Source organism: Hippichthys cyanospilos, chromosome 20, assembly GCF_059441005.1.
Source record: "Hippichthys cyanospilos isolate Australia breed blue-spotted pipefish chromosome 20, RoL_Hcya_1.0, whole genome shotgun sequence".
NCBI lineage: Eukaryota > Metazoa > Chordata > Actinopteri > Syngnathiformes > Syngnathidae > Hippichthys > Hippichthys cyanospilos.
In genome coordinates this window covers 407,135-435,084 of record NC_142388.1, presented here as the reverse complement: position 1 = coordinate 435,084, position 27,950 = coordinate 407,135, and the positions used below count along the sequence as shown (strand labels likewise).

Sequence of the window (27,950 nt, the reverse complement as noted above, 5' to 3'; positions counted from 1 at the left end):
TTTTAAAAAACTTCAACAGCACATGAAACATTTCTACTTTGATCTAACAACGACGTGCAAAACCAGTCATGCTTTTTCTTTTCACCCTTGACTGCCACACTTCCGTTATTTCAAATCTAGCCTTGAGTTTACTTTATTGTATTAAAAAGTCATCAAAACAATTCTGCTTTTAACTTTTAATTAGTAACCAGTGCAAATTGACACGAAAGCGTGACTCGATGACCGTTGAGGGCCGAAAGTGCCGAAAACCAACAAATAACATTTTAATTATTTCATTTATCGAAAGTGTCATTAATAAAGTAATTGCGTTCTGAAGGTTTAATTTAATGAATGAAACATTTCCTGAACTATGACGCTTTTACGTACTTATTGAATCTGAACGTAATTAATCTTTTCTTTTGAACGACTCGCCGGCCGATCGAGCTGTTTCCACGGATTTGGTCGTAATCCGGGATGGCTGGCGCATGCGCATGCGCAGCGACTATTGGCGTTTGTCGGTGACGTCACGCGAGGCGACCTATCTGTCGAGCGAGGCGAGCGGGCGGGCGGCCACCGTCCGCGAAGCGAACGCGAGTCGACGCCGGTCCCGGAGCGCCCTCCCCGGCTCCTACTTTTCGCAGCCGCCCGGCGAACTCGCTTAGGACCATGTTCGGCGGGACGAGGTAAGACAAGCGCCTTTCTTCCTCTCCGGCCCTTCTTTTTGTCGCTTGTGATGTGTGTGAGCCGGGCGGCAAACGTTGCTCGCTCGGCGGTGACGTCCGTGCCGGTCGCCGGGTCGGCGGCGAGGCTCCGTCCCGCCGACCCGGCCGGCCGGCCGGCTCGCCTCGCCTTGCGGTCGGCCCAGAACATCGCTCGTTCACCCGAGCAAATTGCGTGCGCTGTAAACGTTTGCCGAGGCTTCCAAGCGTCGCTTGCACGCCGCTTGCGCATCAAGGTGTCGCCGACTACTTCCTGGAAGCGCAGACTTTTCAAATCCCGTGTCATGTTTTGCTTCTGTCACGCTGCCGTGGCCGCGAACATCCATTCGGACGGCGGCCGCCTGCGTGTTAATGCTTTGGCCTTCATGCGTGGCAGTGCACCTGTTTTTGTTGCAAACATCGCTTTCGAGTGGCCGGCCGAGAAGGCCCCCCCCCCCCCCCCCCCCCCAATCTAAAGCCCGTTTATTTATGCAAAGTTGCGGCACTCTGTTTATTCTGCTCATTTTAATTGTTGGCAAAGTAGTAACCGTAGCCCTTTCAACGCACATGCGAGCAAAATAATCTGATCTGGAACAAACCTTTTCCTGAATGCATTAAATCTTGATCATTTGTTCGACCAAGGCGACGACGGTTTGAACCGAAATGTTTCTTCAAACAAAGTCGCAGTTTTGTCGCCCCAAAGGCCATTAAAGCAAAGTAACAACCACCGGATAGTGAATGATCCTCCTAAGTCACAGCTTTTCAACATCTCTTGAAAACAAAGTGACAACACCTGAACCCCCCCTCCTCCCCAAAAAAGAGAAATAGGTCAACCACTGGATGCTGAACGATTGTTAAAACAAAGTAGGATCATGAACCTTCATTCGAAACAACGTTTTTTGAGCCCGTTTTAAAAAACAAAGAAGCAACAAGGCAATCTTTCGCGTGACAGATTTCAAAACAAAGTATCGACCATCGAATCATGAGCGTTGATTTAAAACAAAGTGAAGCTATCTAATCTTTTTTGTGAGCTCCTCTTAAAAAACAAGGAAGCAACAACCTGATCTTTTGAACGTTTATGAAAACAAAGTAGCAGCCATCGGATCTTTGATTCCAACAGAGTGGATTATGACTATTATCTTTTGAAGGGTTATTAAAACAAAGACGGGGCAAGAAATATTCGCACGTCGGGGGAGGCTGGGGGCGGCGTCTGCTTGTCAGTCAGGCGCTTATCAGCCAGCGCCGGCATTCCCCGCCGTTAAAATGCCGTCGGGGGCCGATGGCGTCCGCGGCGGAGGCCGGGGCCTGCAGGGACTTGCGGCGGGCCGCCTCGTGAGCCGGCTTACCTCGGCCGCCTCCCGCGCTCTCATGTTTTCGGCGGAAAGGCGCCTCCGCCCTCGGGATTTTGTCGCTAGCGTACACAAAGGTGAAATTTGCTTTGCCGTCTGCGTGCGCGGGGGCTGGAAGGGAGCGCTCCGGCGTCGCTGTTTGCTGTGCAAACGTTGGACTTTGCGCCTCGCGTGAACCATGGACTCGCCGTAGCAGGGGTCCCCAAACCTTTTCATCCACATTACTCTTCTTAGATAGGCGCCGGAATGCCACACAAAACCAAATATGAATAGCCCTTGTTAGAAGTCACCTTTGGCGCATGTGTAAGTCTCCATCGCGTGGTCGGAAAACAAACGACAAAAAAATCAATGCATTTCTAGTATTGTTCCAGGGGCCGGCCAAATTGCGCAAGCGGGCCGGATTTGGCCCCAGGGCCATAGTTTGAGAAAAGCTTCCCAAAGGTTTTGGGACGACGCTTCATATTTGTTCGAGACCAGGAGGGCCGTGAAAAAATTCGGGTTTTTAAATTAAAAACAAAAAAAACAATCAAATCCGGTCGAACATTTCAATATCACACTTGCATCACGGTTCGTTGGTCCACTAACCAGCAACAAGATTTGAGAAACGTTCCTCAAAATAAGTCAATAATTCACAAAGCCGCGCTGAAAAAAATGAAGTCGTTCACATCAGATAAATCTTACAAACGTCACTTTACTATAGCAAGTAACAAGACTTCTGAAGCTTCCCGAACGTTTGTTAAAGCAAAGTAAGTCAGCTGTAAAAAAAAAAAAAAGCAGTCAGATCAGCACTTTCTCAGGAAAGAAACCATAGCGCTTTGTACCTGTTCCCACTGAGTTAATGGAGTGAGTGAGTTCCAATTACACAGACTTGTGGGGGGTCGCTCGTCCTTTGTGGTCCAACCGGGAGTGGGGGGAGTGGGGGGAGTGGGGGGGGGGTCAAGCCAGGAAGCCTAATGATGCTTTACGCGGCGGATGTCATTAAACGCCCCTAGTGCAGCTGAGCCCACCGTCGCCTTATGTCCGCACGCCGGCAAGATGCGCCGCCCCACTTCCTGGGCTGGATCAGTGACTGGCGCTCAAGAAGTACGGGTGTAGTTTAAAAAAAGGGGACCAAGCGAAAAAAGGCTCAATTTATTGTAGGCCGGTCAATTTGAAACGGAAGCGGTTCAGCAAACAATCCCGTCCTTCAACTCCCTCGTTACCGCTGACAATCTATTTGAGCTAGGCCGGAGTTACCGGAGCTCCTCCTCGGCCACGAACGGCCCTTGTCGGGGTCGTCCATAACCGGACCGGAGAACAGGCGGACGGGCGACGGCGGGGCGACCGTCGGCCCGGCCCGGCTTTCGCGCTCCGTTCGGCCCGGACAACGGCTTCATTTAGCAACCCTACTCGGCGCGGGCACCTCCTCCCCGCCGCACCCCGCCCCCGATCCGGCCCTCCGGCTTTGCGCTCGTCCCCGTCGTTGGAACAGCTGGGCCCTTTGGCGGCCGTTGTTGCCAAGTTGACCCCATTGTTGCAATTCTTCACGTTTGTCCCGGGCTCATCCCGAGTCAGGATAAAAGCCCTTCAAGGACACGACTGGGACGCCAAAAGTCTCCCGGTTTGACACCGGAACCGGAGTTTGTTTTGTATTCTTTTTCCCCATAAACCGTGTCCAAATGCGTTTTCAGCCCCCAAGTGAAGATGCAGGCGCTAGCTGAGCTTTTGTTTCTTATTTCTGTGTCTTGTTTCTGCCTCTGTCCTTTTTTTCTCTTGAGTACCTCCTACCCCCAAAAGCCGCGTTCCCCTCGACCTTCCCGATCGTCTCGGGTTCAAAGATCAAGCTAGAGCTTTCCCCGTGACCGTTTTGAAAGAGGCGGCTCGCGGAGTCAACTTCGCGAGCGGCCAATCGTCTTCTGCTCGGTCGTTATGCCGTAACGCGAAGAGTCAACATTTGTGCGCTTTCAAGCGCGCTCCAATGTTGATTTCTCACCGGCCCGTCCATGCAGATAACGATTGGCGCCTCCCCGCCGACTTTATCCGCATCTTTTAGTTTGCTTTTGTTTCCGGAGCCGAGGAGAAGTCATTTTGCACCGAGTCGGCCGAGTAAACGACAACCTTTCATTTATCAGCCGCGATGTTTTACTGTAGAAAACGCCGAAGCGGCCAAAACGCGTGTTTGGCGGCACACGACCGGATCATTAGCGTCGGTAGTCAAATATTCAAACGCGGGCGGAACTACGCTTCTGAATACTGGGTTCCCACGGGGACTGATTTGAGAGGAGCCACGCGTGGCAGCGAGAGCGCCGTCTTGATGCCGTTTAGCGTTTGAACGGCAGTAACCCCTTTTTTTCCTCAATGTCAGGTTTTACTGCCCCTTTAAAGCAAAGGGGCAGTAAAACCTGACATTGAGAAAGAGACGGAGCATTTTCATTTGCCGTCCTCTCACTTCTATAAGTAGAGAGCTGGGTGCCCCCACAAATTTCAGGCCCGTCGTGCTGCCTGTTCCCCTTGTCTTTGAGATTTCCCTTTCAAAGGTCTTGCGTCACTCACGCGAGTCGCGCTAACGCTCGGCTGCCGACGCGCCGCAAATCGGAATCCTTCTGCTTCTGCGCCCTCGGCGGCTCGAATCCCACAAGAAGCAGGACGCCCAAAAATGGTCCATTTTCTGAAGCGCGTGTGACTTTGCAGGCGTTTTGGATGAAATTCTGGTGAGGTGACGACGTAGTCAGTCACTTGATTTTTGTCCTACTGTATATTGTCCGGGGGGCATTCATTTCCTCGACCGATGGGAAGCACCTGATGCGGAGGCCTGAAAAACCTCTTTGTGGTCCGAGGTTGTCCGCGAAAACGACGCGCAACTCAAATGACGGATCTTTTTCTGGACTCCGATCCAGAGTCGAGCGCTCGTCTCGGTATCCGTTCCCAAAAAGTGTTCTTGAAGATGATGTTTTGAAGGCGCGCTTGAGCGGCCGGCCTTTCATTCCTTTCAAGGAAGCGTCAACGGGCCGGGCCGGGCCGAGCCGAGCCGAGCCGAGCCGAGCCGAGCCGAGCGTGCGTGCGTGACGGGACCGGGAAAGAGCAGCCGCCCAAGAGCGGCGTGCCCGGTCCCGCTCCCGGCACGCCGCCGCCCCGCCCTTTCGGAAAGCCGTCTCAAGTCGGGGCAAGTTTTCTCCCGGCGGGGAATTTTCTCTAGGCCTGCTTTCGCGGCCCCCCTCCGTTAGCGCTGAGCCTCCGCATCACACCGAGCGCTGTAACGCCGCCCTTCGCGCCGGGTGTGATCCGGAACCCGGTTGTGATCCGGAACCCGGTTGTCACTCGCTCGGTATCAAGTAATAGGAGACCGTCATATAACATGACCTTGAAAAAGTGAAGACTCCCCCGCAGCTGCTTTGGAATACGCTGTAAAACGGACACCTCCACACGTCAAAGGGGCCGACCGCATCACGTGACAAAAGTGCCGCCATAGATGAGGCTCATTTACCGCCATTCAAAATTGGAAATATTGTCAACTTTGGACATTGCGAACACCTGATGTTTTATCATACCTTTCCCCCGATGTTTGCATTCATCCGGCAGTGGGGTGCAATTGAAATGTTGGCGCTGACACCCCAAAACCACCAAGTGGCACTGGCGGCTAATTTATGACATTTGCAAGCCTTCTTTAGCCTCTTGCGAAAGTCATCGAAAGCCGTAAGACATCATATTTGATGATCACCCTTTCAAAGTAAAGTAAAAAGTAAAAAAATCCCCGGACACCCGGGCTAGCTATACGTGAAAAAAGGCTTCTATTCTATTCTATTCTATTCTATTCTATTCTATTCTATTCTATTCTATTGTCCGGTGTGGTTGTCGGGGCTCTCAGCAGATGAGTGTCTGGAAGGCGTGTCAAGTGGATCCAGTTTACTTGTGAACACAGGCAGAGATCCGCGACACCTTTGGCCCGGCCCGGCCCTTTGGCCCTTTGGCCCGCCCCCCCGCGGCGCAGGTCCGGCTTGCGACGCGTAGAGGTCGGCATTAGCGGCTCTGCCGACCGCTTTTTCAGCTTCTGTCCGAGACCTTTTTTGAAGCGGCATCGCGGTCAGTCATGCCGGTCCGCCCGACGGTTCCGTTCCTTATCTGGAAAAAAAACGGTAAAAGCGCCCGCCGGCCGTTCGAGCCGCCGACTCTGTCAATGTGTTACGAGGCCGCCCGGCGTGTCGTCAACGTTCGCGACGCCTTCCCGCTCCAAATGAGGTCTGGAAAGAGTCGCTCGACGGCAGTCGTCGCTCTCTCGTCCAGAAAGGGGGAAAAAAACCACTTATCGGGTCAGAGTTCATCGAGTGCCGTTGAGCCCTTTGACGCAGCCTGTGAAAGCTGCACATGTTCCACATTTTTGCCATGCCTGTCATCGAGCCCGACCTTTTTTTTCTTCTTCATTTTCTTATTTTTTATTTTATTTTTTGACACAAGTCCAGTTTAAGGCAATCGGCCAATGATGTCACTAATACCGTTTCCGTACAGCTCCAAAATCGTTTTTTTTTTTTCTTTTTTTGTGGTTTTCACCTGAAGAAAAATTGTTGCGACGGAACCGGCATAGACAAATTTTGCTGAACTGATAGATCTCATTTCTGGGCACCTTTTCAGTATAGAAGATGTTAGAAGATGTTGGGGTACATGATGCGGAACCTTTTACGGCCGGCGTAAAACTGTCAGCGTTATCGACAAGACGGCTTCAAAAGCGCTTCTAAAATTTGATTTGCGCAATACCGTGGCGGCCGCCGCAATCCTAATCATCTCGCCCATTTAAGGCATATGAAGATGATGATGATACGGCGCACCCCTAATCCAAACTCCCCAAACCTTGTGGTTTCGCCCAAATTTAGCTCCCCGGCTTTTCACGATCGCTCGTACTATGGGACGTCGAAAGCGGTGACGTAGCGTTTCCAGGGGGTAATTACAAGCCTGGCCCAGGGCGGCTACAAAAACCGTTTGACGTGCCACATGGGTGGGATTTATGAGACGGCGTTTGGTCGCGGCGTGGCCCCGCTGACTTCCGCCGCACGATAGCGGTCCAAATATGGCGGTAGGCCCCTCCCCTTCACGCATTCCTCGGCCGCCGGTCACCATCTGCGCGGTTTGTTTGTTTCACGCCGGCTCGGGGTCGGGTTCCCTCGCGACGCTGGCGCGTTTGTTGCCATCCCGTGTTTTCAGCCGCCGCCAGCTGCGCGCTCGCTACTTTGTCGCGCCGCCTCCCGCTCGCTTGTTTTGTCAACACGAGAGTGACGCGCAGCCGGCAAAACACGATTTTCTACACGCGCGCCACCCAAACTAGTTTTCGGCGCGAGCGGGAAGTCAACAAGGTTGAAGACAGAAACGAGGCGCCCGCCCATTTCCCTTTGTAGCGACGCCTTCATCTTTCCTCTTGGCCATCCATCCTGACCCGACAGGGGTCCCGCGCGGCGACCGCACCTGGCCGTTATTCTGGCGGCGGGCGGGCCAATCTTTCCTCTGTTGGCCATCCGCAGCCGCGCCCAAAAACTCAACGTCTGAATAGTTAGGCCGCACCATGAAATCCCCATTGCGTTCGCTTCCCCGAGCGAGCGGACTCGGATTCCTTGCGACGGAGCAAATAATAAAGTGGGCTTTCCTTCAAACGGCCGAGCCCGGAAACGGTCGGGGCCCGCCCGGTTTGCTGAGATCACGGGCGCGGCCGGACCGCCCAGCTGGCGTAAAGGCCGTAAGCTGGGCGGGCTGACTTCTTTTAAAATACTTAGGTTGCGTGCCAATGACGAGAATTCTCCTCAAGTAGGTTTTTTGTGAAAAGCTAGCTGACACCCTTGACTGGTGTTTATTTGACTGAAGCCAACTGAGCGCGACCCTCGGATGGCGGTCTTGCTCGCGTTGGGGGAAGAAAGCCGTACGCGCTGCGCGTACGTTACGCACTTGTCGTACGGCTTAGAATTACTATCATTATTATATAATTCGTAGTTCAGTCACCTTTTTTGTAAGTGCGTATATGTATATGCACGCACACACGTATGATTTTACGTATGAATATGTTCGCTAAAATGAATCGAAGAGAGACAGAAGAAGACACTATCAAAGTATTGATGCGGAGTTTGAACTGGGTAAATACAAAAGTTAAGATGTCGGTCGTTTAGAGCCCTAAAATCCTCTTGATGTCCCCCAGATCCAAAGGTTGAACGTAGCGCAGTAGTAGCCCTCGCTCTTGAGGAGGAAAAATATGCTCATTGCTCATCAAAAATTGATTATTGATTGATTGATTGATTGATTGGCTTATTGGTGGTGGGTTGATCGTTGCACCTCTATTGATTATGATGCATTAGTTGTGTTCCAGTGTGTTTTCTTCCGGTTGGTAAGAAATGAAAGGTCAGTCTTTTCTTCATCTCTGAGCAGTATTTTTTTTGTGTGTGTTTTTGATCTTTCGGTTAGTTGTTTCTCCACGTATATTGAATTTGGGTTGGGACGCGGGCGCGCGGCGCCTCGCCTTTGTTTCCCCTCGCGCAGCTTTTCAAACAAACTGACACAAGTTGGGGCCGGGGGGGGAGGCCGTGGGGGGGAGGGGAGCATCCGAGCGGCTGGGCGGCGTCCTCCGCCGGACCGCATCCCATTAGAGCGAGGGAGCGTCGAAAAGAGGCGCGGCCCAGAGCCGCTAACATCTGTGCCTGTCTCCCCCTCGCTCCGCCCCGGGCCAGCAGGGGGGAGGGCGGGGGGGGGGGGGGATATCGCGACGCCAGGCACAAGTTTTTAGCCGGCTGACCCCCCGCCCGTCATCTCAAATCTGCTGGAATCCCTCCAGTATTGAAGATGCGGCAGGACCTTCAAGCCGCACGGATTAAACCTCTGAAAAATGAGGACGCCGCAGTGAGTTGAGGGTTTGAAGAAGAAGAAGACGAGCGGCTGGGGTAAGCGCAAAGCCGGCCGGAATGTGGCGCGGGGCTGAGGTCAGGGCGCCGCTTATCACTTTTTGCGTATACAATCCGGGACGCGGGTGATTGGATCATGTCAGCCTAATTAGCCGCCGTCGGAGTGGAAAATGATGTTGCCGTGGAAACCCCCGCGGGGGCAGGGCGGATGTCGGCCGGGGGAGGGCGGACGACGGTCGGCCCCCGGCCGTCGGGAGCCAAACCCACCGACGCGCGCGAGCTCCGGAAGATGAAAAGGAAAGTCACCTTGAGCGCAGGCAGGGCTCCTCCACATGCTTCTCAGGTTGCGCTTCCTCGTCCTCCATATTCCGGAGACCCGCGCTCGCCTTTTTAACGTTTGTCCGCCTGGGACAATCCTATTTTCTGGACGACAACAAACACCTAAGGTCAAAATGCCAGGGCGGTGGGAGGCTTACCCATAAAAATGGCTCACCACAGCACACGGCGGTCGGCGGGCGACCGCTCTGGTTGCCATAGCAACCAAATGGGGGAAGGCTGCGGAGCTCAGCCTGTGCTAGTGAGATTACAACTCCGGCAATGTAATCTGCTTCACCCCCCCCCCCCCCCCCCCCCCCAAAAAAAAAAAACCCAAAACAAAACAGAATCAAATAACTAAAGAAAATCGTGGGCATCATCGCGCAATCGCTCTTATTATTGGCATCAAGTTTGACACCAGGATGAGTTCAGAAGTGTTGTTTTCAATACTTAACACCTCGGATGTTGAAAGTCCAAGACCCGGACAAGGGTTTTAAGAGTTCAGTACTACTGAACTGAATGAATCTTGTCGCAGAAGACGACAGACGAAAAAAGGACACTTTGAAAACTATCGGCAGCGAATGAGGGCGCCGTATCTTAGGAAACGTTGGCAACCTTTCAAGTAAGAGACGACGTTTTATCGCGACTTGTGGGGCCTGGTGGGATTTAGCTGTTTTTCACTTAGCTGTGTTTTGTTGTCATCGCGGCGCATCAGGAAACGCGGCGCGGTCGTGAGCGCCGCCGAGCGAGTCGGACGACTTAGCGCAGCTATGACTACGCAAAGCTCCGCTGAGACGACGCCCGCTCGCTGCTCGGGTTGATCCCAGAGCGCCGAGAGAAGAAAATTGGAAAGTACGGCGTTCGCGTCGCGCCTACGTAGCCACGAGGCGCTCCGCGTGGTGATCTGAGCGGTAGCTATTTTTAGACGCTCCCTTTCATGTGGGCCTTTTTGGCAGGAGCCGCCATTCAGGATTTCCAACGGCGTGCTCCAATTCCTCCTTTTGGGAGCTTTGACCCCAGGAAGGGTTTGAACTTGTTGCTCGAGGGAGGGTCGGTGCGGTCCGCTTAACCGGTTTGACCGGCTTTGCCGACCCTGCCGGGTCCCGTTTCATGGCCGTCCTCGCGAATGTTCCCGGAACCTTTTCAATCTTTATTTTTTTTTTTTCAAGAATATTCGAGGCGCACCCCGATTAACTAACGGAGCAGCGCTGTCAAAAGAAAAGATCAAATGTTGTTAAGACCGTAATTCCCCAAATATAAGTATGGCCCAAAGTATGGGTGCGTCCTATAAACGCTAACTTAAAAATGTGATATCGGAGGAAGATTGATTTGTCAGTGGCGCACAAAAGGGAGGCGGGCCGCTTTCGCCAAGGCTTGCGGGCGTCTCCCCGCCAGCGTCAAATGTGACAGCTGGTGGCGGCCGTGCCTCCTTTTGCTCGCCCAACGTCAAACTCGTAATGGGAGCGCCGCGCCGCGCCGCATGCCCGGCCCACGGACATTCGCCCTCGCTCGCCGAGACGGGTCCGATATTAATCTCCTCTTAACCTGCCGGTCGGCATTTCCGTCGCGGCCCACTTCTTTTCCAAAGCGTATGCAAGTCTGCCTGTTTATTTGCGGCTCGGGGGCTTGGGGATTCCGCGCGCGCGTGCGGAGCGCCTTAAATGTGCCGTCCAGCTGTGCTCCGCGCGCGCTCGCCGAAGGCCGCGGTTTGTGTTTGGACTTGAGGCGTCGTCCTGTTTTGTCACTTGGAGTTGCCCTTCTTGAACGGCCTGAAACTTCGAACTCCGCAAGTCCAACTATGGTGGCTACGAAAATGCCCCAAAAGCAGCCGTAAGATGCTGTATTGTGCATTTTAATCTCAAAATATAGCGCTTACTAATAATTTCAAACCATAGGATGCAAAAATTCAAAAGCAAGGAATGAAATTGAAAACGAAGCGTTTCTCTTGTCCGCCACATAAGACAGATGGAAGTCGTTCTTTGCCGAGGACAAAGAATACATGACTGGGTACCGTTTGAGTTTCGACATTTGCTGCTGCAGTGTTTGTCTTGTTTAACCTTTATTGCAGTACGACGTAGATGCCGATTAGCTTTAGCATTTAACTTGACGGAAAACCTTCAAAGACTTTTTGTATCTGAAGCCTCCCAGGTCAAAGTTTAAAAAAGCTTTCAAAAAAGTCCATTCAAGGCGCTGCTGCGATGAATTTGGGATGAAGCGCCAGCCAGGCCCGTCAAAAACCTCAAAATCAGGAGCGAGGAATCTCTGGTTGAGGAAGGTCTTCTTCTTCTTCTTCTTCTTCTTCGGAAAAAAAAAAAAAACCTGTCGTGAAAGGCGCCCACCCGGGGCCGTGCGGTTAGATGAAAGGGAAGCCCGCCAGCCTTGACCGCCCGTCTGACCCTTTGTTTTGAAATCCGAGATCCCGAAGGGGGAAGCTTCCCCTCTTGAAAATGGCGGCCTCCCGCGTGTCCCTCCCCTCCCCCGCCCCGCAAATATACTATGGGCGTGTATGTCGGAAAGGCATTAGCGCGAGCGCGGCGAGATGATGGGTCAAATCGCGAGTCCGATCCATCCCAAATCCCAAATCGGAAAAGAAGATTAAGCCCGCGTGTAGCAAATGCCCCGGGGGCCCGCCGGGAACACGGCTGCTTTCCGCTCGGAACGTTCGGGGCCCGGCCCGCCCCGGCCCGTCCTCCGGGCGTCGTTCGGGGTTGGATCCGACGGCGGGAATATACGGCGGTCCCGTGACGCCGTTCTTCGTGGGAGACACCTTCGGGACAAAGACTCAGCGGCGATGCCGGCCCGGGGTCATTTTCCGATTGGCTACCGTTTACGGTACCGTTTACCGTTACGGAATTTGTGGCGGCGCCGTCGCGGGACGACGGCTCAAGGTGGTCTTTCAGAGACAATCCCGCTTTTGTCCGCTTTGGCGATCGGGAAGGCAAAGGTCCCATTTTGCCGGCCTTCATCTACGGCGCAGCTGTCAGTCCGGCACCCTATCCCTCAACGCACTCCGTTGGCATCGTTTTCAAGCTCCCCGAGATCAGCGAATCCTTCGGATCGGGAGCGCCGAGGAGAGAAAAGCGGAAAACGTGCGGGACGGCGGCCCTCCGGTTCCGAGGCCGCGGTCTACGGCGTAAGCGTCCGTCCGGCATCAAGCGACGGCGGCGAGGTCCGCGGTTGGTAGTGGGTTCCACGCGAGGAACGCCCACACGTTCCGACAGGCCCGTGCGGCGCCGTCCGACGGATAACCCCCGGCGCGGGCTAACAAGCCAAGCGCAACCCGAGCCCATTTTTCCGACGGTCTCGACTTCCCGCGGCGGTCCGCGTCTCGGCGGTTAATAGCAAGTTTACGGCCGGCTCCAGCTAATGGAAAAGACGGGCGCGTTTGTGGACTAATATGGTCAAGGAGGCGCCGGTGAGCGTGAAGCCGCGCAGCTGCCGCCCGCCCGTCTATTTACAAAACGTGTCCAAATAAGCGGAGCGCGCCGGAGCGGGCCCCATCGCCCGGCGCCGACGGAGTCCTCCTTTGTCCTCCTTTGCGCCCCGCGCCGACTCGTCCGCCACTGGCCGCTGCGCGTTTAGTTTGACGCCAACAAGCGATTGTTGCAATGAATTTTGTTGAAAGTACCTCGCTGCTCAAGGGGCAAACATTGAAAACGCGAGAGGAGAAAAGCTCCGTCCAACAAAGACGATGGTGACATGTGACTTCAAGGCAAGGTCCGTCAAAGTGGACCCGGGGCTCCGTCTCCAAGCGCGTTCGTCATTAGCCTTTGCGACTGCGTTTTTCAAAGTCGGCTTTTAATGCGGCGACGTTTTATCGGCTGGCGGTCGGCTCGCTCGCCGTCGCTCTTCCGCGTTTCGTCCCCGAGAGGCGGAGCCGAGACGGTCCCGCCCCAGGAAGGGAAAGTCCCGGTCGGGGGACAATCGGGATGATTGAGTCGGCCCCGTTTGCTCGGGGCGAGGAGCGACCCAATGCGAAGGAAAGGCCCGCCCGAAAACGATGCTTCCCCTTTCAAAGGAGGCCTTATCGTGTCTTTCAGAACCGTCTGACGGGGGCCGAGCCCTGAGGCGGCGGAGGCGGCGACCGGTCCCCCGAAAGGAGCCCCCGCGACCCGACCCGCCGGGCGGGGAGCGAGCGCCATGGCTCCGCGGAAGCGAGGCGGCGGCCGTGGCGGCGGCGGCGGCGGCGGCCTCTCTTTTCTCTTCTGCTGTTTCAACAACAGCGAACACCCGGAGATCACCTACAAGCTGCGCGAGGACTTTGCCCTGCAGACCATGGAGCCGGCGCTGCCCATGCCGGCCTACGACGAGCTGGACGGGATTTTCGCAGAGTTGGTGGTAAGCCGCCGCCGCCGCCGCTTCCTTTCGCCGAGCCGAGCCGGCGTGTCCGACAGCAAAGCCTCTAAGGCTTAGGTGTGGAACCCCGGCACCGGAGGGCCGGTGTCCTCTTCCGCCTTTCCCTGTTTTTCCCGTGCTTTCCTCGAATAAAAACAGCGTTGTCCCCGAAATAGAACCGTGCATATGACCACGGGAGACCAAGCGCTGAAAGTTGTGCAAAAGTGGCCTATTTTTCCCCCCAAAGTTTTGCTCCAATTCCCAATTGCTTTTGACTGGCAGGGCTTCCGGAAAGCGCTCCCTTGTACTTCCGCAATGAAGCGCGGCGTTAACGATGCGGCGGGCGGGGCCTCGGCGACACGCCGACGGCGGCCCCTTCCTAGCTTAGCTCATCTTGCGAGTAACGGGGCCCCGCCGCCGTCCTTTCCTCTGTCTTATTTAGCCAGCCCCGCTCCCGCCCCGCCCCGTCCCGCCGCGACCCGTCCCGCCGTCCCCCTTTCTCTGCGCCGCTGTCGCCGCAGTAGTGTAAGCATTGCATTTTTCCGCGCATCAATGGGCCCCATTCAGCCGCTCTTCACGTCCCCGGCGCTCCGCCATCTGCTAATTGCTTGTTTTTGTCCGCCGCCCTTTATGAGCGCGTAATTGAGCGTGACCGCGGGGGGGGGGGCTTTTCACTCGCCATGTTTACCCAAAAGGAAACGGCCACGTGCTTTTGGCCCTTTCCGCCGGCGCGGGCCTTTTCCAGCAAACAAAAGACTGATAAGTGGGCCGTACTATGGGCCGTCTATGTTAAGTCAAGCGGCCGCCAGGTCCGGTCCGGAGGACCCTCTTTTTGGGTTTTAATGAGGTCGTGAGACTCTCAACCTTTTTGAGTCGAGCCCCGTCCCAAAAAAATCTGGCCGAGCGGGCTATGTTCCGCGCCGTAAGGCGCACGCTCAAACACATGGGCAACTGACGAAAGAGAACAGAAGTCAAAGAGTGAGCTTGCCCATTAATTTTACTTTTATTTGCTTATTCGGCACGAGTACTCATGCCCCCCCCCCCCCCCCCCCCCCCCCCCCCCCCCCCCCCCCCCCCCCCCCCATAAGAAGCGGAAAGCCATCCGATGGGAGTCAGCTACGGAGCGCCTGGCCTCATATCACACACGCACGCACACGTATACAAAAGCAAAGATGACATCAGATGGCGTCATCTGCCCGAAGACAAAAAGCAGCGCTCGTTTTCTTTTTGCTTTTGCTTCCGAACAAGCCCATCCATTGTTCGCCGCCGTCTCCCGACTACTCGACTCCATCACCTTATCCGCCGCGCAAGTGACGTCATCGCACCAACGGCGGAAATGATATCTTCCAGACTTCTCCTCCTCCAGAGTTTCTTGATGTCTCGCATTTGCCCCCCCCCCTCGCAGGACGAGCTGGACCTCACGGAGAAGCACAGGGAAGCCATGTTTGCCCTGCCCGCTGAGAAAAAGTGGCAGATCTACTGCAGCAAGAAAAAGGTAAAGGTGTTTTACGATGACCGGATCCAGAAGAGCAAAAAAGCGCTTCTCCAGGCTTCATTTTCAGGAGATATATGTAGACGGTACAATGAAATAACATAACTAAAAAACATATAAAGGAAAACTGACATTTTCTTGACCTTTGAGTGACATTGATTTGGGCTATAATCCCTAGCGAGGGGATTCTCGCCCAGCCATCTTGCTTTCTCGATCATCTCCAGCTTCCTTTCCAAACCAATCAGCATCCTACTTCTCTCGTTCACGTCACTAGCGATGGCTAACCTCCTTAACTTAAATTGAACACTAAAATTCACAATAAATTGCATATTGTAAGCGCTCGCACCAGCTCAAGTCTTTATCTTAGTGACGCGTTTTGAATTCCGCAAACGCGGGGCCGGACGTCCCCGCTTTCAAGTGCGCTCAAGCTGTAAAAACACGGGGCGCCAAGTTTTCCCGCGCCGTACGGCGCTTGCTAGCCTAAGCTGTTGCCAATTAGACGTTGACGCCGACCTCATCGGTCGGGCCGGGAGGCAGGGCGGGGAGGTGAAAGAAAGACAAAAAAATTGCACGCAGGTCCCGCCGCCAACGCACCTGGCGCTCCGCTCGGAGGGCGTGTCCGCGCCGGACCCCATGACGTCATTGTCAATTTCTGCTTTTTAGCCGGAGGCGCGCATCGGCCTGTTGCCGGCGTTCCCGGAACACGCCGTCCGGAATTAGCCCTCGGGAATCATCAAATTTAACATTAGCTGGCGTGGAACACAAAGATTTTTTTTTTCCCTCGCTTGTCTGCGCAGGAAATTGGGTCACAAGTATTTTACCCGCATGCCACTTTTTTTTAATGAATGGATCTCTCATAAGCCACCTGAAAAAAGGGGAAATGCTCTCGAAAGAGACCAAAAAGCAGATACAGATAGTCCACGCGCCCCTGTTCAAACGCAGCTTTTTGCAACCTAATGCGGGGGTGTCAAACATGCAGCCTGCGGGCCGGTTCTGGCCCGCGAACGTGTTCAATCCGGCCCGCGAAATGATTTTGGAACATAAGAATGAACTGAATTTTTTTCCAACAACTTTTATAATTAATAGAAATGTTTTTCTTTTATGATTAATAGCGATGCTGCGATTTTGGACAGTGTCAAAGAAGGAGAATGACCGTATTCCAAAGTTGTCGTTTAAAGTTCCGTGAACGTATGCTATGATTATTAGGGTCCGGCCCACTTGGGAATCAATTTTCCTCCATGCGGCCCTGTGACCGCTGCGCACTAGCGGTCTCAAATCTCAAACATCATCTGGCGGAAAAAGCGCGGCGCCGTTTGTCCCGGTTAGTGTCCTGGTTACGCGGCCCGGAATAGCTCCGCGGGACGCCTTCGGAAATGAGCGCTCCATTTAATGAATTATTTCACGGCTCTGTGTTGCGGGGAATTCATTTGATCCGTCAAAGTTTGATGGGCGGGTCCTAACACCTGATTCATTTCGTCAACGAAACGTGAAATTAAAGGTGGAACGTTTATATTTATAGAAACGTCTACGTAATGAATAATGGATCCGTTATTTCATTTTTTTTTCATTCCATTTCTTTCATTGAATTTTGCTACTTTTGGGCCGGCGCCGCCACCCGGGTTTGCCGCCGGACGCTTCCGAGCCCACGTTTCACCCTGGCTTTTTTTGCTTGCGCGTTCCAGGAACAAGAGGAGACCAAGAGCGCCACCAGCTGGCCGGAATATTACATCGATCAGCTCAATTCCATGGCAGCCGTAAGTCACATTTCAAAAGAAAAACACTCTACCGCCCGTAAACTAGCGCGCTGCGGTTGGGCAGGAACTCTCTTTAGAGGTTTCTTCCCAGCCCACGCATGCGCGCAAGCACGCGCACCTCCATTTTTGGTTGAATCTCAAAGAAAAAGAAAAGAAAAAGGTTTTCTTTTCAAAAAAGCCTTATGATGTAAACGCAGCATTCCAAACTAGTTGTTTGCAGACGCTTTGTTTTTGCGAAAAAAAACCAAGCCAGTTGCTATGCGGCAGCTGAGCCGTGATCGACGGTCACCTGAGCAACGCTGTCATTTTGCCCCCCCCAAAGGAGTGGATGGCGCCGCTTAATTCATATTCCGCAAACACAGTTTTCATTCGGCGCCAAAGACAAAGGCAGACCCCGGTTCCCCGGCCCTCGCTTATTTCAAGAGTTAACCGGAACGGAACGAGTTCATCGCCCCCCCCCCCCCCCCCAATTCGTATCGGGCAAAAGAAACGTCGAGCGTTTGAAGCGCCGGGCCCCAAATGACGGCGGAGGAAACGGTTGGCGCGTGAGTTTTCAGCCGTAATCCAAGCGCGCGCTCGCGGCCTTTGCGGCACAGCGCAAGACCCTCGCGGCCCTGGAGAAGGAGGACGAGGAGGAGCGCGGCAAAACCATCGAGAGCTTGAAGACGGCCCTCAGGACGCAGCCCATGAGGTGCCGGCGGCGCTTTTGGCCCCGCCCCGCCGTTCGGGCCCGCCGCTCAAGCCGCTTGGGCCCCGCAGGTTCGTGACGCGCTTCATGGACCTGGACGGCCTGACCTGCGTCCTCAACTTCCTGAAGAGCATGGACCGCGAGACGGCCGAGTCGCAGATCCACACCTCGCTGATCGGCTGCATCAAGGCGCTGATGAACAACTCGCAGGGGCGCGCCCACGTGCTGGCGCACGGCGAGAGCATCAACGTCATCGCCCAGAGCCTGGCCGCCGACAACGTCAAGACCAGCGTGGCCGTGCTGGAGATCCTGGGCGCCGTCTGCCTGGTGCCCGGCGGCCACCGCAAGATCCTGGAGGCCATGCTGCACTACCAGCGCTTCGCCTGCGAGCGCGCCCGCTTTCAGGTGGGCCCGGCCACCCCGAAGCGCCGACGTTTGACGCGACCCCGACCCCGACCGTGACCGCCTTTGGCCCGCAGACGCTTATAAACGACCTGGACCGCAGCACGGGGCGCTACCGCGACGAGGTCAACCTCAAAACGGCCATCATGTCCTTCATCAACGCCGTGCTGAGCCAAGGCGCGGGGGAGGTGAGCCCGAGTTTCCGCCCGCCCTCCCTCCGCTCGCAGATAGGAATAGTTTTTCCGTCGTTGAACCAGACGAGCCTGGAGTTTCGGATCCACCTGCGCTACGAGTTTCTGATGCTGGGCATCCAACCCGTCATCGATAAGCTGCGTTCTCATGAGAACGCCACCTTAGACAGGTGGGTCCCGCGCGCCGGTTGCCAAATTCAAATCCCTTGCCAAATTCAAATTCCTTGCCACGCGTCGCTTGGATTATTGTGGCTTCGCTATCACAGATGATCCCTCGCTACCATGCGCCTCACCTACACTGAGTATTGGGGATTTTTTTTTCAAATGAAATGCCAGACAGACGAGTTAACTGTAAATGCACATACAAAGGGCACTCCGCCACTCCAGCTACCGCAGTGCACATTTTCTTCAGCGGTTCAACTTTACACACTAACCGTACTGTTATCCTTGCCCGTTTTCATCCCTTGGCCCGCAGAGCGGCGGTTGTCCTCGTATTAGTTGCGCCTAGAAGTTGAATTGGAGCGAAGCCTGTAGCTGACCAAACATGATAACAAGCAACAAGCCCCCCCCCCCCCCCCCGGACTAACTCCCACCCGTTTGGGCCGTCCTCCCCGCAGGCATTTAGACTACTTTGAGATGCTGCGCAACGACGACGAGCTGGCTCTGTCCAAGCGCTTCGAGTCGGTGAGTGGAAGCGCTTCGAGTCGCGCGCGTCCAAGGGGCGTTTTTGGACCGGACCGACCCGGCGTCTTGCGTTTGCAGGTCCACATCGACACCAAAAGTGCCACCCAAGTGTTTGAGCTCATCCGCAAGAAGATGAACCACACGGAAGCATACCCGCACTTTATGTCCGTCCTCCATCACTGCCTCCTCATGCCACGTAAGTGCCAGCCACCTCCAAAACAAGCCGCAATCACAGCTCCTTTATTTGCCCAAACGTACTGTTAAATCTTGGATATTTAAGTACGGCCAAAAAATGCGCCTTTTTGTCATTCTATCAAATACATCCAGACAGCGTTTTCAAATCAACGAAACGATATGTTTGAAGGTTTCTGGTTGCAATTCCATTTAAAAAAAAAAAAAAGTATTTAATTGAACTCTTGATTGGTCTTGGCATGCATATAAACAGTCTTTTCATGTCATGGGGAAGTATTTTTCCCCCCCATTCTTAAGGTCGTTTTTTCCACAAGTCATCTTTATTCTTCATTTCTGATTGTCTAACATTTGACTGACGCGTATTGCAACCCGGCCACTACTGAAGCTTCTATTCTATGAGCCTTATAATGCGGCGCGCCAGGCCATTCCTTCTTGAATTTTTTAGTCGACTAGGAAGTTGATTCGGTCGCTCAAAACAGCCTTTTGTTGCGCCGCAGACAAGAGGAGCGGCAACACGGTGCAGTACTGGCTGCTGCTGGATCGCATCGTCCAGCAGATGGTGCTGCAGAACGACAAGGGCCACGACCCCGACGTCGCGCCGCTGGAGAACTTCAACGTGAAAAATGTGGTGCGCATGTGAGTTCTCCCGACTCGGCCTTCGACTAGAAAGCCTCGCGCCGTCCAGGTTTTCGCTTTGGAAAATTTCACCTCGAGAACGCTTTGCCGGTTCGAATTGGGACGGGACGAAACAAATCAAATGAATAATGATAGCGTGCCGCAAACGGCCGGAGGCCGCAAACGGCCGGAGGCCGCAAACGGCCGGAGGCCGCAAACGGCCGGAGGCCGCAAACGGCCGGAGGCCGCGCCGGCGTCTCGCGCACTTTGAAGAGAAGGCAAAAGAATGTTGCGAAAAAATAAGAGTGTTGCTCCCCGCTTCAGGTTGGTCAACGAGAACGAGGTGAAGCAGTGGAAGGAGCAGGCGGAAAAGATGCGCAAGGAGCACCACGAGCTGCAGCAGAAGCTGGAGAAGAAGGAGCGCGAGTGCGACGCCAAGACGCAGGAGAAGGACGACATGATGCGCACGCTCAACAAGATGAAAGAGAAGCTGGAGAAGGAGAGCGGCGAGCACAAGAACGTCAAGCAGCAGCTGGCCGAGCTCACCGCCCGCCTGCACCAGCTCAGCGCGGTCCGTACCCCCCCAGCCCCTTTGACAAAGCAAAAAAGATGATTTGTTATTTTTCACACTGTAAGGTTTATAAGCCGCACCACTAAAAAGGGAACTGAAAATGGAGTTTTGGACATTACGCAGAAAGATAGTACATGCGAGTGCCCCCTGGTGGCTAAAAACTGCACGTGCGCCGCCCTGGACTAGAAGCAGCAGTGTTCAAAACCTGACAAATAAGTAGTGGCTTCAAAAAGTAGCGGCTTCTAGTCTGAAATTTTGACAGTATATGTTAATATTTTCAAACCCCTTGTAGTTTTATTTCCTCACCTATCACGCAACTTTAGATGAGGGCATTTCGGACAAAAAGTCACAATAACCATTTGCTCTTAATTTGAAAGGACGGAACGCACGCTTCCTCCTCCTGCTTTCGAACGGCTTGAATGAGATCGACATAAACGGCGTTGAAAACGCCTTCTTATCGGCAGTTTGCGCACAACGCACGAGCGTCAATCGCCGGTGTCATAATGGTGTCCGATGTCCTCCCCGCAGAGACAAGCCTCAGTTGTTCCCGGCGGCCCCCCCTTGGCCCCCGGCGGCCCCGCCCCGGCCCCGCCCGCTCCGCCCTTCTCGGGCCTGTGCCCGCCTCCCCCGGCCGGCGGGGCGCCTCCCCCGCCGCCCCCTCCTCCCCCCCCTCCGGGCGGCCCCCCGCCCCCGCCGGGGCGCCCGCCTACGGGCGGCGTCCCCCCGCCGCCCGGGGCCCCACTGGGACCCTCGTTGCAGAAGAAGAACATCCCGCAGCCGTGCAACCCGCTGAAGTCCTTCAACTGGTCCAAGCTGGCTGAGGTGGGCGTGGCGCGGCGTGGCGTGGCGGCGCCATCACGCCTGTGCCTCAAAGACAAGCGCCACACTAATGTTTTCCTGCGCAGAATAAACTGCAAGGCACCGTTTGGATGGACGTGGACGACGCCCGGGTTTTCAAAATTCTGGACCTGGAGGACATTGAGAAGACCTTTTCGGCCTATCAGAGACAGCAGGTACGTTTTTTTGCGACGCGCGTCCGCTCAGCGTCGTCTGTGCGGTCTTTGCTATCTAGCTTCAAAAGAGCGTCCAAAGCCGGTCCCGGAGGCCGCGCGTTTGCGGATGTTTCCGTCCTCGTTGACGCCGTCGCGCGGCCTCGCCGTCGCGCTGCTCAGCCAGCCGTCACGCGGCCTCTTTTTGCGCGTTTGCTCGCGGGCCGGCGGCATCCGGTAAAAAGGCGGGGCTCTTTCTAATGACCGCTTGTACGTCTCCCCCCGCTTCCCGGCTGCACTTTAGGACTCCTTTACGATCAATAACAGCAAACAGGTGAGTGGCACGCTAGCCCCCGACTTAGTCCGCAACTTCTCCGTCTTCTTCTTAATCACGCGCTTGCCGCCCGCCCGTCTTCATCGGGTACAGCTCACACAAGCCTCGACACATGTTTCAAACGGCTCGAAGGGCTGCGTTTGGCCAGGGGGGACGGCACCGTTCAAGGCGGGGAGGGGGGTCACGCGGGACCTCCCAATACATTTCACAGAGCCAATAGGAAACTTTTTCCCGTCTCTCGGTCGAAGAAAATCCGATACAATGAACAAAGAGCGCCTGCGTATTGTTTACAGTCGGCCGGTCTGCATAAGGAGAGTTCTCTCCCTGCGGCCCCCGGGCCGCGCTAAATGTTGACGCCCCCGGCCGGAGGAATCGTCGCTGTACCCGACAGACGTCGGCAAGGCGGCATCCGCGTTTTCTAGAGTAGCCTTCCGGTCCCAATGGTCTTTCCCACGCGGGTCGCGGTCCGGCCGAACGCGGCAAACGATCCCGCCGCTGAGCGGAGCTCCTCCCGCCTTTGGCAGAAGGAGGCGGAGGACGAGGCGCCGGGCTCCAAGAAGGTCCGGGAGCTGTCGGTGATCGACGGGCGCCGGGCGCAAAACTGCAACATCCTCCTGTCCAGGTAGGGGCCGCCAAGAGAGCGGGCCGGGCGGGAGAGGCGGCGCCCGCGCCCGCCCGCGCCCGCCCGCGCCCTTTGAGCCAAGCGCTTCGCCGCAGGCTGAAGCTGTCCAACCGGGAAATGAAGAGGGCCATCCTGACCATGGACGAGCAGGAGGACCTCCCCAAAGACATGCTGGAGCAGGTGCCCGGCGCCCCGCCCGCCCGACTCCTTTTGCCGGCCGCCGCTGACGGCGGGCGGACGCCCTGCGCCGCCGGCCCTTTTCTTCTAGTTGCTGAAATTCGTCCCGGAGAAGAGCGACGTGGACCTGCTGGAGGAGCACGGGCACGAGCTGGACCGCATGGCCAAACCCGACCGCTTCCTCTACGAGATGAGCAGGTACGGGCGTCGCCGGGCCAAAAAGGCGAGCCGGCGCCGTTTCTTCAACTCCTCCCGGACCAAAAACGGATACGTTTTCGAGCGGGCGATCCGGTTCTAACGTTACGATCGGTTGCTTAAGTACATGAAAGAAAAATTTGGATGAGGCCGTCGTAACGCAATCGTAGGACTGAAAAAGGGTTCGTCGCGGGTCACCGTCCGGCATCGCCGATAAGCCGAGATCCCTTTTGCGCGAGTGGGTTAAGAAGTTTGAAAATGAACGCGAGAATTAGCGCGCTGCTCTCGATGGTGTCGATGCTCGACCATCTTCGAGAAGAGGAAAAGTGGCCTCCCCCCCCCAGAAATCAATGGAGGGAGACCCAACCGCCGGCAATTCCACAAACGCTTTGTTTGTTCTTACAAACGCTTAGTTTTTTCTTCCTGCCCATCCAGAATCAACCACTACCAGCAGAGATTGCAGTCGTTGTACTTCAAAAAGAAGTTTGCCGAGAGGATCGGCGAGCTTAAGCCCAAAGTGGAAGGTGGGCGGCCTTCTCGGCGGGGGCGGGGTCGGGGTCGGGGGGCGCGCTCGGCGTCCGGCTGACGCGCTCGGCGTCCGGCTGGCGCGCTCGGCGTCCGGCTGACGCGCTCGGCGTCCGGCTGACGCGCTCGGCGTCGGCAGCCCTGGCGGCGGCCTCCAAAGAGGTGGTGCGGAGCCGGAAGCTGAAGCAGCTCCTGGAGGTGGTCCTGGCCTTCGGCAACTACATGAACAAGGGCCAGCGCGGCAACGCCTTCGGCTTCAGGGTGTCCTCGCTCAACAAGATCGCCGACACCAAGTCCAGCGTGGACAAGTGAGACCCGCCGCTTTTCCCCCCCCCTCCCCCCCGAGGCCTGACCCGCCGTCTGGTCAGGAACGTCAACCTCCTGCACTACCTGATCACCATCCTGGAGAAGAAATACCCCAAAGTGCTGACGTTTGACGCCGACCTGCCCAGCGTCCCCGAAGCGGCCAAAGTCAAGTAGGTGGAGCCCCGGAAAAGCCGGCGGCGCTCGGCCGGGGCCCGCGTTGGCATTTTCTTGCTTCCAGCATGACGGAGCTGGAGAAAGACATGGGCAACCTGCGCGGCGGCCTCAAAAGCGTGGAGAGCGTACGTGGAATGTCCCGGTTTCCGTCCGTCGGCCCGCGCGCCGCGCCGCGCGGCGCCACGCGGCGCCGCTGACTTTTGCGCGGACGCGGCAGGAGCTGGACTACCAGAAGAAGCGGGCGCAGGAGCCGGGCGACAAGTTCGTGTCCGTGGTCAGCCAGTTCATCGCCGTGGCCGGCTTCGGCTTCTCCGACGTGGAAGACTCGCTGGCCGAGGCCAGGGACTCGGTAAGGCGGCGCCGGCCCCTTCTTTCCGGGGGGCCGTATTATTTCAAAGGGCTCGGTCACAAAGCGGTACTTAGCGGTACTCCCGTCGCCGGACCCGCTAATCTGGTCCGCCGCCCCGCCGCAGTTCGCCAAGGCCGTGAAGCACTTTGGCGAGGACGCCGGGAAGACGCAGCCCGACGAGTTCTTCGGCATCTTCGACCAGTTCCTGCAGTCCTTCGGCGAGGCGCGGCAGGAGAACGAGAACATGCGGCGGCGCAAAGAGGAGGAGGAGCGCAGGGCCAAAATGGAAGCTCAGGTAAGGTCTCTCATATTGACCCTTGGTCGGCGAGCCGTTTGCCCTTGCGACACCCGGGGAGAATAGATTGGAAAAATGGGCGCATCTTGCGTAGAGCCTCGCTACTGAATATGAGGCGCCGCTTAGAAGGGGAAAAAGTGCGGAGCCGGTACAGAGCCTTGTGGAACGCCGCAGCAACTAGTCAGGGAACGAGATGAATTTCAAAGCAGAGAATTGTGACTCAGTTCACTATTAAGCTTCAACTATAACTGAATTGCGGCGGTAAAAATCCACGCAAAGTTAATCCGATGTATTTTTTTTCACCCCCCGAAAACGGAAAGTGGCGATGAACGCGCCGTATAAGGCGGCGCGGATTGCGCGGGCGAAACGGGCGAAACGGGCTAAAGGCCGGGCTTTAGTTTGGCCGGGTAGTGACGCGGAAATTTTGGGCAGCTGAAAGAGCAGCGCGAGAAGGAGCGCAAAGCGCGCAAGGCCAAGGCCGACGGCGAAGACGACGGCGGCGGCGAGTTCGACGACCTGGTGTCGGCGCTGCGCTCGGGCGAGGTCTTCGACAAGGACCTGTCCAAGATGAAGCGCAACCGCAAGCGCCTCAACAGCCACAACTCGGACGGCGCCCGCGAACGACCCGTCACCAAGCTCAACTTCTAGGACGGGCGGCTTTTTCTTTCGCGTTCGGGATGAAGGACCCGGCAGGTTTTTTTGTACGTACGGATACCGTCTTCGAACAGAACCCGGACCCGCTTCGGAGACTCAAAGAGTATATGGGGACCTTTTGTAAAAAGTGGACGCTCAAGCGGAACTTTGCCCTCATGGGAGCTTTAAGATAAAGCAGCTCGGAAGCAGCTTTTTTTTTTTTTTTTTTTCCTCCAAGAATTTGCATTTCCGATATCAAATCAGCGTTTGTTAGAGCTGGCCTTAACTCTGATTATTACGCTACAAAACATCCCGCGGACACTTGTGTCTTAAATGACATATGAGCAGATAAAATACAAACGTTGTGTGCTTGTTAAACTTGCACACATACAGTAAAGCTGTACTGTAGTTACTATGCTAAATGCCATTAAAAACGTAACCAAACAAATTCGGTTACTTTTTATTCCTTGATTAGAACAAGTTTTTTTTTTGCTCGAGTACAGGCTGTGTAACATTCCCGTGAAGCTACGGGACAAACGCACGTCGTCTCGATGCGCGCGAAACCACGAGAGTGGCCGCGCCGCCTCGCGGCCGGCGACCGCGAGCAGATAGCGAGCTTCACTTGAGCAGAAAGCCGTCTTTGAGCCCGTCGGCCTCCTCGAGCACGAAACGCGAGGCCCCCGTGTAAAAGGCTCTGCCGGCCACCTCCACCACCACCGCCTTGAAGTCTCCGCACGTCGTTTCCTGCACGCGTCCAAAACAAAGCCCCCCACCCCCCCAAAAAATTGGACGTGACAATCTTCATTCAGCGCCAGAGAGTTTTGGAAGAGTCCGGACTCGGACGTTAATCTGCGGGCGCTTATTTCTCTGGAATTGAATGTTTAGAGCGTAGAATCCAAAAAAAAAAAAACCCTGAAAATATGTTTTTGATGCTTCTCTCTTCAACACACCCCATTCAAATGATTAGGATGCTTTTCTAGCTCCCGCAGAGCTCGCCCATCATTTCAAACGGGGGTGTTGAGGGGAGGAGCCCGCAAAGCGGGCAGGATACCGGCCCTCCGGGACTGGGCTTTGGGGCCTACAGTCAAATAGTCCGAAAAAGAAAACGACGCGGAGGCCGCCAGATACCTCCACGGCTTTTCCGGTGAACTGCGATCCGGTGGCTCCGCTGAGGAAGGTCCTGGTCTGGTTCAAGCGGATCAGGCCCTTGTGGTACTGGAGGGCCACCCGCGCCGTCACGCCGGATCCGGTGGGGCTGCGGTCCACCTCGGGGCGGGACGGGCGAGTCAAGCGGCGCCGTCCTCCGGCCCGGCCGGCGAAATGAAAAAAAAAAAAGCGCAAAAAGGCCTTGCCGGCGGGCCACCTGGGCTTCGGCGAAGACGCAGACGTTGGCGCTGGCGTCCGGGGAGAAGGCGTCCTTGCCGTCGGTCAGGATGGTGCCGTACAGGAAGGCCAGGTCCTCGCTCACCGGGTGCCGCAGCTTCACCTGCCGGGAAGCGGACAAATAAGACGGAGCGCGGGGCGGCCGAAGGCTTAAACTTTAAGACTGCTTAAAGGGACAGCGTCGAAGGCCAACCTTTCGGTTTTCCACCTCTCTACCGCCGGGGGCGTGGCCACAAATCAGGATTTCCTCAAATAAGTTGCGCGAAAAGAGCGGGGAGGGACGGCGGCGCACCTGCGATCTGACGGCTTTGGTGACGGCGGAGGCGGCGTCCACCAGATCTCGGGTGCGCGAGCGCCTCACGTCCAGGCCCAGGCGGCCCGCGTCCACCAAAGCGTAGAAGGCTCCCCCGTAGCTGATGTCCAGCGTCACGCGGCCCGCGCCTTCCAGCGCCACCGTCACGTCTGCCGCCGCGTCGCCACACGTCAAAGTCGCGCTTGGCCTCTCGTGCCGTTCCGCCCGTCAATCTTTTTTTGTTCAAACCGTAAAATAACAAACCTAAATTTGCGTTCATTTACTTTAAATACAGTGGAAATCTCCCGACCGAGCAAATTTCCACCGTCTATGATGTTAGTAAAAAAAAAAAGGCTATCAAGGCTTTCCGCCAAACGAACGGTTTTCTCGGGCCGCGCACCGGCAGCAAAGACGAAGGCGGGCACGCTGAGGAACCTGGCGGCGCCGGTGCGCCCGGCGGCGTACTCCACGAAGGCCCGGACCAGGCCGCACGGGCAGTGGATGTTGACGGGCGTCTCGGGCGAGCGCGGCTCGGCCACCAGGCCGTAGTCGACGGCGTAGCGGGCCAGGGCCAGCACGGCGTGGCCGCACATGGTGCTGTAGCCCTCGGTGTGCATGAAGAGCACGCCCAGGTGGGCGTCGGCCAGCTCGCTGGCCACCGGCAGGGCGCCGTACATGTCGGCGTGGCCGCGCGGCTCCAGCATCAGCGCCCGCCGCAGGTGGTCCAGATGCTGGCGCGCGTAGCGCCGCTTGTGCAGCAGCGTTTCACCTTTGACCTCCGGGTAGCCGCCCGCGACGATGCGGAGGGGTTCGCCGCCCGTGTGCATGTCCACCGTTGACACACTGGCGCCCTCGTGTGGCGGGAGCCGCATCTCCATCGCGTCGACTGACCTGAGCGGAAAACGAAAAAGTTTTTTCCGGTTTTCTTTTTTTAACATTCCCCATTTTATATTACCTACTTTTTTCCTCGCACGGTAATTATACCCGCTCATCTTTTTAAATGTAGAAAACGAAAATGTAACCGGAAAATTGCAAATACGCGTTTTTGAAGTGAAAGAATCTAAACCGTTTCAATCGCTCATTTTGCAGGCGAGGAAGACGTCGTAATGGCGAAAACGCGAATTCCCAAAAGATTCCCTTTCTTTCGGATACGACCGAAAGAAGCATTCGCTTGCAAACGCAACGGAAATAAACAAGCTGAACTCGTAAAGCGAAGACGAAAGAGCCCGTTGACCTACTCGTTAGTTCACGTCGTGACGTGCAGGAATACTTTCTCTCCTCCGTTGGTTTTTGCAACCAACTCGACTTGACCTCGAGCTGGCGACGCATCGCTGCCCCCGCCCCGGCGGCTTCGGGGCGAACGACGTCTTTCCGGTCGGCGTGTTGAACGTTCGAGGCAAAATCAGTCGTTCGAGACCGAGGCGGCTTATTCTTCGCGGTTGCTTTCCGCCGGAGACAAGTCAAAGCGTCTCCGGGGAAACGATGTCGACTTAGAGAACAGGCGTTGAGCTTTTCGGGGCCAAATCTGGTTCTTGGCGCTACTTCTTCATTGATTTCCACCGC

General features: G+C 55.7%; 2 protein-coding genes across 10 annotated transcripts; one reads left to right on the top strand and one right to left on the bottom strand.

Annotated features, from left to right (window-relative positions):
• The first annotated feature begins 500 nt into the window (after positions 1 to 500).
• daam1b (dishevelled associated activator of morphogenesis 1b) lies at positions 501 to 25,160 on the top strand. Of its 4 annotated transcripts, none has more exons than XM_088402905.1 (25): positions 501 to 662; positions 13,230 to 13,527; positions 14,930 to 15,019; positions 16,699 to 16,770; positions 17,367 to 17,461; positions 17,530 to 17,863; positions 17,938 to 18,048; positions 18,118 to 18,221; positions 18,669 to 18,735; positions 18,814 to 18,931; positions 19,425 to 19,563; positions 19,867 to 20,113; positions 20,642 to 20,935; positions 21,019 to 21,126; positions 21,407 to 21,436; positions 21,961 to 22,058; positions 22,154 to 22,238; positions 22,327 to 22,433; positions 22,866 to 22,954; positions 23,095 to 23,263; positions 23,324 to 23,431; positions 23,500 to 23,560; positions 23,653 to 23,784; positions 23,909 to 24,079; positions 24,512 to 25,160. In XM_088402905.1, exons 2-25 carry the CDS (start codon positions 13,330 to 13,332, stop codon positions 24,725 to 24,727), a joined length of 3,243 nt encoding a protein of 1,080 aa, XP_088259031.1. In that variant the 5' UTR covers positions 501 to 662; positions 13,230 to 13,329; the 3' UTR covers positions 24,728 to 25,160. The 4 variants fall into 4 exon arrangements, with proteins under 4 accessions (XP_088259031.1, XP_088259034.1, XP_088259032.1 ...); XM_088402906.1 differs by lacking the exon at positions 501 to 662 and adding an exon at positions 8,740 to 8,913; XM_088402907.1 differs by lacking the exon at positions 501 to 662 and adding an exon at positions 11,800 to 12,322.
• On the bottom strand, positions 24,772 to 27,928 carry l3hypdh (trans-L-3-hydroxyproline dehydratase). 6 transcript variants are annotated; one of them, XM_088402925.1, is made up of 6 exons: positions 27,626 to 27,928; positions 26,823 to 27,278; positions 26,388 to 26,620; positions 26,076 to 26,192; positions 25,841 to 25,978; positions 24,772 to 25,456 (listed from the first exon to the last, which is right to left on the bottom strand). In XM_088402925.1, exons 2-6 carry the CDS (start codon positions 27,263 to 27,265, stop codon positions 25,173 to 25,175), a joined length of 1,215 nt encoding a protein of 404 aa, XP_088259051.1. In that variant the 5' UTR covers positions 27,266 to 27,278; positions 27,626 to 27,928; the 3' UTR covers positions 24,772 to 25,172. The 6 variants fall into 6 exon arrangements, with proteins under 6 accessions (XP_088259051.1, XP_088259050.1, XP_088259052.1 ...); XM_088402924.1 differs by having other exon boundaries at positions 26,076 to 26,198; positions 27,626 to 27,926; XM_088402926.1 differs by having other exon boundaries at positions 26,076 to 26,198; positions 26,388 to 26,557; positions 27,626 to 27,926.
• Between the last annotated feature and the right edge of the window lie 22 nt (positions 27,929 to 27,950).

What these genes read in the sequence shown, in the direction of transcription:
- daam1b (XM_088402905.1), top strand. Translation starts at nt 13,330, where the DNA reads ATGGCTCCGCGGAAGCGAGGCGGCGGCCGTGGCGGCGGCGGCGGCGGC. An exon ending in TCTACTGCAGCAAGAAAAAG is followed by an intron (nt 15,020 to 16,698) that starts GTAAAGGTGTTT and finishes TGCGCGTTCCAG; the next exon opens with GAACAAGAGGAGACCAAGAG. An exon ending in ACCAAGTCCAGCGTGGACAA is followed by an intron (nt 23,264 to 23,323) that starts GTGAGACCCGCC and finishes CCGTCTGGTCAG; the next exon opens with GAACGTCAACCTCCTGCACT.
- l3hypdh (XM_088402924.1), bottom strand. Translation starts at nt 27,265, where the DNA reads ATGGAGATGCGGCTCCCGCCACACGAGGGCGCCAGTGTGTCAACGGTG. An exon ending in CCAAAGCCGTCAGATCGCAG is followed by an intron (nt 26,199 to 26,387) that starts GTGCGCCGCCGT and finishes GCTTCCCGGCAG; the next exon opens with GTGAAGCTGCGGCACCCGGT. An exon ending in TCACCGGAAAAGCCGTGGAG is followed by an intron (nt 25,457 to 25,840) that starts GTATCTGGCGGC and finishes GGACGCGTGCAG; the next exon opens with GAAACGACGTGCGGAGACTT.